The sequence below is a fragment of the Primulina eburnea genome, chromosome 11 (genome assembly GCF_022965805.1).
Source record: "Primulina eburnea isolate SZY01 chromosome 11, ASM2296580v1, whole genome shotgun sequence".
In the NCBI taxonomy this organism is placed as follows: domain Eukaryota; kingdom Viridiplantae; phylum Streptophyta; class Magnoliopsida; order Lamiales; family Gesneriaceae; genus Primulina; species Primulina eburnea.
In genome coordinates this window covers 1,839,442-1,846,356 of record NC_133111.1, presented here as the reverse complement: position 1 = coordinate 1,846,356, position 6,915 = coordinate 1,839,442, and the positions used below count along the sequence as shown (strand labels likewise).

The 6,915-nt window shown below is 32.9% G+C and overlaps 1 protein-coding gene across 1 annotated transcript; it reads right to left on the bottom strand.

Moving 5' to 3' along the window:
• Positions 1-4,224: 4,224 nt before the first annotated feature.
• LOC140805673 (uncharacterized) lies at positions 4,225-6,110 on the bottom strand. Its single transcript, XM_073161930.1, has 2 exons — positions 5,962-6,110; positions 4,225-5,064 (listed from the first exon to the last, which is right to left on the bottom strand). The coding sequence occupies exon 2, from the start codon at positions 4,981-4,983 to the stop codon at positions 4,462-4,464; it is 522 nt and encodes a 173-aa protein (XP_073018031.1). The 5' UTR covers positions 4,984-5,064; positions 5,962-6,110; the 3' UTR covers positions 4,225-4,461.
• Between the last annotated feature and the right edge of the window lie 805 nt (positions 6,111-6,915).

The window sequence follows — 6,915 nt, the reverse complement described above, 5'->3', positions numbered from 1 at the left end:
CTGATGTTTTTGAAGTAATATTTATCGAGGAATTGGGTCAGGTTGAATAAAATTAATCAGTGATACAGTCTCATATGAGTTTTTGTATAATATTAATTGTATAGTTTGGCCAATTTTACAAAAAGAAATATGGATATATACAAAGGAGAGTAGTAGAAGAGAAAAATTGGTGAGTGGGAATCCCTGTTAACTTGAGCATTTTTGTACAAAATCTGTAAGGGAATAATGTCAAACAACTAGAGAATCCCACTATGATTAATGCCATAGAAGCTAGCAAATGGGCAACCTTAGACCGACGACAGCGATGAAACAAAAGCACCACAGTTGAGGGCAAGGCATTGTGAATATCCTCTACCATCGCATGAGATTAAAGATCGATCGCCGCGTCGATCGCCGTTAAAGCATCGGAATCCATGGATGATTTTTGATCACGGAGTATCTGAATTGGCCACGAATGATTCTTATATTTGAGAGAGTTTGGCCAGAATGTAAAAAAAAAAAAAAAACATTCTCAAAAGGAGAATAGCATCCGAACTTGGAGTAGGTCCGTGGAGCACTTTAAACACCAAAAGTCGTGTTACACAAGAATGGCAACGGATTTTGCAGCCTACCCAGAAACACTGACGACTACGTGATTTTGTTTTAGTTGGGCTATGATGTATATATATTCTATTTCAGCCTAGAGAAAGACGTAACCTTAGCTAAATCTATGTGTACTTACTACACATAAATAGGTATTGATTTAATATAAGCTACGGTTCTATGAATAATTTATTTTTATATAAACTGCTGATGTTCGAGTGATTCTTTCTTGTTTTAATTTTAAATGGTGGGAGCATATCAAAATGAAAAAAACTTTTTGTGAGATTGATTTCTGATCTGACTGAACTCATGATAGTTATGAATCAGATTGACCATTCACGTGGATATAGATTCGTTATATCGTCTAACAAAAAATTTATTATAACAGAATGCATTATTCTTGGGGGGAAATATGCATTTTAGAGACAAATTAGTTTCCTAATGATACTTCATGGATGAGTCCACCACCCTTGGCCCGTCTCTAGCCCAAATGGAAGACAAACTCATCTAGAGCTCATGTGTTCTCCTATAAATACCAGGTTTGAGTATTCAGTTAATTCATTCACTATATTGTTTATTAGCAACACTCTTAGCTGCTCTTCACTTATATCATCAGTCTCTGACTTGAGCGTCGGAGGGACTACGCCAGGACACCCTCCTGGCTCACTTCTAACGGTCTTATTCGTTATTTCAGGCTCGGGACAATTTCGAAACCTGCGTCTGGACTGATGACACTTGTTGGAATCGGACCCTGAATTTCCCGTATAACAATATTACAATATTTGATAGTAACGATTATTTTTTTCAAAAAAATGATTTTGGTAAAAGAACAATGTGAAGATGAACGAGGGTAATCCCGATTTCATTAGAAAAGTATAAAATGTTCATATTATTTATTATAATCAACTCATACTAATAAAATGTTAGATTATAATGTGTTATTATTATTATCATTATTATTTTATTTGCTTCATTAGTATTTTAAACTTAGGATTCTCATTCTTACAAGATAGTTTCAACAACTGTCATAAAAAACAAACCGTCAAAACAGCATCCATATCTTTCAGGAATATTATCATTCTTTCTTTTAATAAAGTGTGCCCAAAAAAAAATCAAAAACCGTTCCTCAACAATGGACAATGGACAGAAAAACAATTTGGCAAACGAATTCAAGAATTTTAGAAAGCAAACACTTTATTCTGTACTATGAAATCGTATCCTATTGTACAGTGAAAAATGACATTTGAGAGGAATTTATTTGAATGCCCATTCCCTATAAAGGTACGTAAGGAAATCGCATTTGTCTTTTCAAACCAAACGACCATACAGGATTTGTGGAGCGAAAGAATTTATTCTGTTTGACCAAAAGTTGGAACATATTTCAATTTACTGGTGGCACCAAGTATTATTCTTTGATAACGTCTATCAGAATTTTAAGAGTTAGATGAACGTTTGACTAATTAATGGTTTTTTTTTCGAACAAACTTGTCACATGGACTTATCTATTATGATTTATCCGATTAACGTGATTGGTAAGCTATTACGTTAGTTTAGAAGTTTACTTACTTAACACACATCAAAAGATAAAGACAATGAGTTTCAAATCTAAAAAGGGAAAAAAAAAAACTATTTAGATATATAAATCTAAAATTCATGAATTTTGGTTATAATTCTATTGTTGACAATTAGGGATGTAAACGAACAAAACTGTTTGTGAGCTATTCGAAGCTCGATTCGATAAAAGCTCGTTTGAGCTCGTTTAACGAGAATCGTTAAGATAAACAAACCAAACTCGAGCTTTATAGTATTTGGCTCGTTAGCTCGTGATCATATTCGTTGGTAAGTTCATTAGTAATCTTTTAAATGAAAAAAATAATAGTTTTGATATTTGATTTATTAATTTTGCATAGTATTTATGAAATATATAGAAAAATATATTAAATTTATTTATTATAATAAATTTACAAATTTTAATAAGAATAACATATTTTTTTTAAATATATAATTTATTTTTTAATTATTTTAATGAAAATTTAAATGTATAATTCATATTTATTAAGCTTGTTGAAGCTCGATAAAGGCTTGAATAAGCTCATGAACCATGCATATATTCGTTAAATAAAGCACGAGCTCGGCTTGATTATAAACGAACCAAGCTCAAACATTCAAGAATTCGGCTCGGCTCGATTCGATTATATCCCTATTAACAATGAGATAATAGGTAAAAATATAGAATCTTAAATCCATACATTACTCATCTATATTATATCTATACTATATTATTAAGTGTGAGGACATGATAATAACTACCTAGTTAGGACACCAACTTTTTTTTTTCCAATTTTACTCTTATATGATACTAATATTACACTTTTTTTAAAAAAAATTCAACACACACTTTTATTTTTTTTATTTCAACCATTCAAATATCAATTTAATCCCTCCATAATTTGTCAAATTTCACTTTAGTTCATCGATAATGATAAAAAAATTGTACACACACGCATCGCGTATGCAGAGTAATTAGTTTATATAATAATTATATAAATTAGAATTGGATGATCTTAAAACTCATCTTAATAAACATAAAACACCATGTAAACTTGCAACTAATAAATCTGAAGTTTATCTTCTTACTTTTCTAAAACTATTATAAAAATATATTTGAAATCTAAGTATTTGAAATCAGTTGATCCAAATGCAACCCGATGGTTGAGCATGGACTTGCCTTCTCCAGAAATATTGACAGATGATATATTAGCCATCCTCATGTCTTCTGCAGCAATGTAAAGCTTCAAATCTTTAAGTTTACACGCGTAAACGATAAATGCTGCCACTTCCATGAAGGATCTGAACTGTCTGTTTTGATGATAATGGAACTGCTCTTTTTCTTCCCTTAAAAAAAAAAAAGAAAAACAAGAAAAGATGATGAATGAGATGATAAATTGCATTAAAATCGTACATAATCAGAATACACGAGTATGGAACAAAATGTACCCTGTCCTCGTGCACTCTATTACGGGTCCTGGTCTCTACTTTCCAATGATCTGTTAGACGAAGTTTTATTGTCATATTGTTGTTTTTTGCGAAGATTAAAGGGTTAGGGTCCTCGGTTGTGGAGAACACGACATGAATTCCCAGTGATAGATCGTAAACTCCCCCACATGCACGAAGAACGAACTATGGTGTTAAACTAAAAACAAATGGATGCTCTAAGAAATTAACTGCGACGCAACTGGACTAGGATTAATCGATCGGTTGACCCCCAAAAAATTTAAGTTTGGTTTGTGGGAAAATAGGATCGAACAAACAAGAAGTCTCACAAATTACACAAGGAAATGTTTATTGTTGTGAGTAATTTAAGTTTGTCTTATGGGAAAATAGGGACACAAGTTGTCTGGCAAGTTAGACAAGGAAATGGATGTTATCTTGAGTAAATTCTGGGACGCATTCATTTGATAGTACGACTTATATTTTCGTTTTAAAAACGATATTTCAATCTTTGTCTTATATACAATAAACGTTCAACAGATAATATATAATTGACTAATTTTCATTAAGAAATAGGTTCTTTTATGATACATTGACACTTTGTAAAGAGTTTTTCATAAAAATATATAATTTTCATGAAACCATAGTGGATTTAACGGGGTTGATTTTATTTGGGTTCACGGAAATGAAGAGTAAATCAACAATTTTCAGATCCAGTTTCAGAAATAACCTTTATACAGGCAACCTAAAATATTTATATTTAAGCCACAGGGATTCAAAATAAAATTTCTACTCTATTTAATCAGTATTACATTATTCCTTAGTGGCAAATATCTGGATAATATATCAAAACCAAATTTATACAAATATACCGACAAACTGAAATAGTCACTGCAATCCGTGGCTTCGAGGCTGAAGCTCTGAAGGATCTATCAAGCCCTCCAAGACAACAAGTTCATCCAGAAGAGAGACCTTCTGCTCTTCAAGGGCTTTAACGTCAGCTTCAACCTCTTGCAACTCCATTTGCAATCCATGGTTATCTTCCTCCAAAAGCAAATATTTACGCCTCAAAGCTCTATATTCCAAATCTAGTACTGAATCTGACATTTGTTTTTCTTCGCCAATCAAGGGTGACATGCCATTCTCTAAACCTCTTTTGGAGGCCTTTAACCCTTTCTGTCCTTTCAAACCATCACCAGGTGCAGTGTTTGAATCCAACATTAGTCTGCCTTGTCCAGACAATGGTGAGACACCATTCATCATACCTTTTTTTGAGGCCTTCTTCCCCTTTGGTCCCACTGCACTACCACCAGAAGCTTGCAACACTGCGGCATCTTTTGTAGAGGTTTTAATTTTTCTAGGCTTGTTGACGGAACCATTATTTGTAGACAGAAATTTATGGTCTTCCATATTCTCGATCAATTATCGGATGCAGTGATCATTTGTAGAAAGAAATTTCTGGTCTACCATATTCTTGATCAGTTATTGGACCTAATTTAATTAATTCTTTAAAAGGTTAGTGAGGGAATCACATGGCATTAACTTATAATGACAAATACCGCTCCCACTTCATCAGAGCATCAATCGATTGTATTATTCAGATTGTCATATTTCCTAGAAAATAACATGCAATGCATAGATTTCCCAAAAACAAGAGTATTTTATATGGACAGACGTTATAGGATCCTTTATCTCCTCAAGTTCATCAGTTTCATGCTAATTCAGTTTTGACACTCTTTAAGGGTTTAGGATGATTTTTTGTAAACTGGTCAACAATTCATCGGACAAGCAGCATGGACCAAGACAACGCAGTAATTTTTCGAGGGTTATCACATTAAATTCTGCATGCTCTATCTACAACCACTTAGCAATTCATTTGAGGTAATAACCAGTGTATGCACATGGTTTCTTGGAACATAATCAACCCCTTCTCTGAAAGGATTTCCCCAAATCAGTTTATTATCCTATTTGATTGGCTGCTCAATGGACGAGGAGGGGGTGCAGGAAAAAACTCTCCGAAACCCTAAACCATGAACAGAGTTGTTATTGAGATTTCAATTCTCTAAAACTTTTCTTTCCCCCCGCCATAAATTACTCAAGTCACACCAGCATACAATCGAACTCCACAAAAAACATAATTTTGTAGCACATCAAGCTCATATTATGCCCTTCAAGGTTTTAAATTCAACATTAAACCATACCGATCAATCGAATTTCCCCTGCTCTCGACATCAGATGGTTCTTACTTAGATTCGGTCCCTTTGCGAACTAATCGTGAATTAGTTTCGAAATCTCCAAATATGTATGTGCAAGTAATCAAGCGCAAAGCAAAAGTCCTAAACACAAGAACAATGATGAATCTCGACAATTATATTAAAAAAATCATACCTGAAACAACACAAAAATCGATTAAATATCAATTGAATCAGGCTTCATCGCAAGAATCACGAAACATTTTCGTCGCACTCTGATGCCTTGAAGAAGTATGTATAATCGCGGAGTTTAGTGTTTTCCCCCAAAGATTATATTTTTTCGCGAAGCAAGCGGACCAAAATGGTTGGGCCTACGGTAATGGGCTTTCTCAATTACCAGTACTCATTGCTCCAATGGTGAAATTGTTCACCTTAGACGTCTTTCATCCCGGCTCGATAGGATTATGAGAGGAGGTAAATCATGGTGATTCAGCCAACCAACAGTAACTAGACCTTATGCTACGCCACGCACAAAAAACTCCCCTTCATTGGAGAGAATTTAACTCACACTGCATCTTGCGAGTGTGAAAGATTTAGTTTAAGATATAAATTTAGTTATATGTAAAAAATATAATTATATAACAGAAATTTTTGGAGTAATCACCATTTAATATAAATGTTTATCCTTCAACATGGGTATCAAAGAAAAAGATTTGCATATGTCATAATGAATTCATCAATTCTGTAGGAGTTAAACTCTTCTGAAATCAACATTATATCCAAACTCATTTCTCTCTTTTGAATTGAGAATATATAAAATTTGTTGTTAAATAAATATAAGTAAAGTTTATATTATACTATATATTATACATATCACGACGAATAAAAATAGAGTTGTCGTGTTTGGATGAAAATATTTGAAATTCAGGATTTCAAATTTATTTTTGTTTCAAATTTATTTTTGTTGTTAAATAAATATAAGTAAAGATTATCTTATACTATATATTATTATACAAATCACGATGAATAAAAATAGAGTTAGGGGTCAGCGAGCCAATTTCTTATGGCAATGGAATTGTGAACCGTGTTTGACGGGGAGGCCCGCTAGGGTGAAGGAGAAAATAACTTGATAAAATTAAAAATAAAAAAA

Coding starts and splice junctions, on each gene's coding strand:
- LOC140805673 (XM_073161930.1), bottom strand. CDS start 4,983: ATGGAAGACCATAAATTTCTGTCTACAAATAATGGTTCCGTCAACAAG.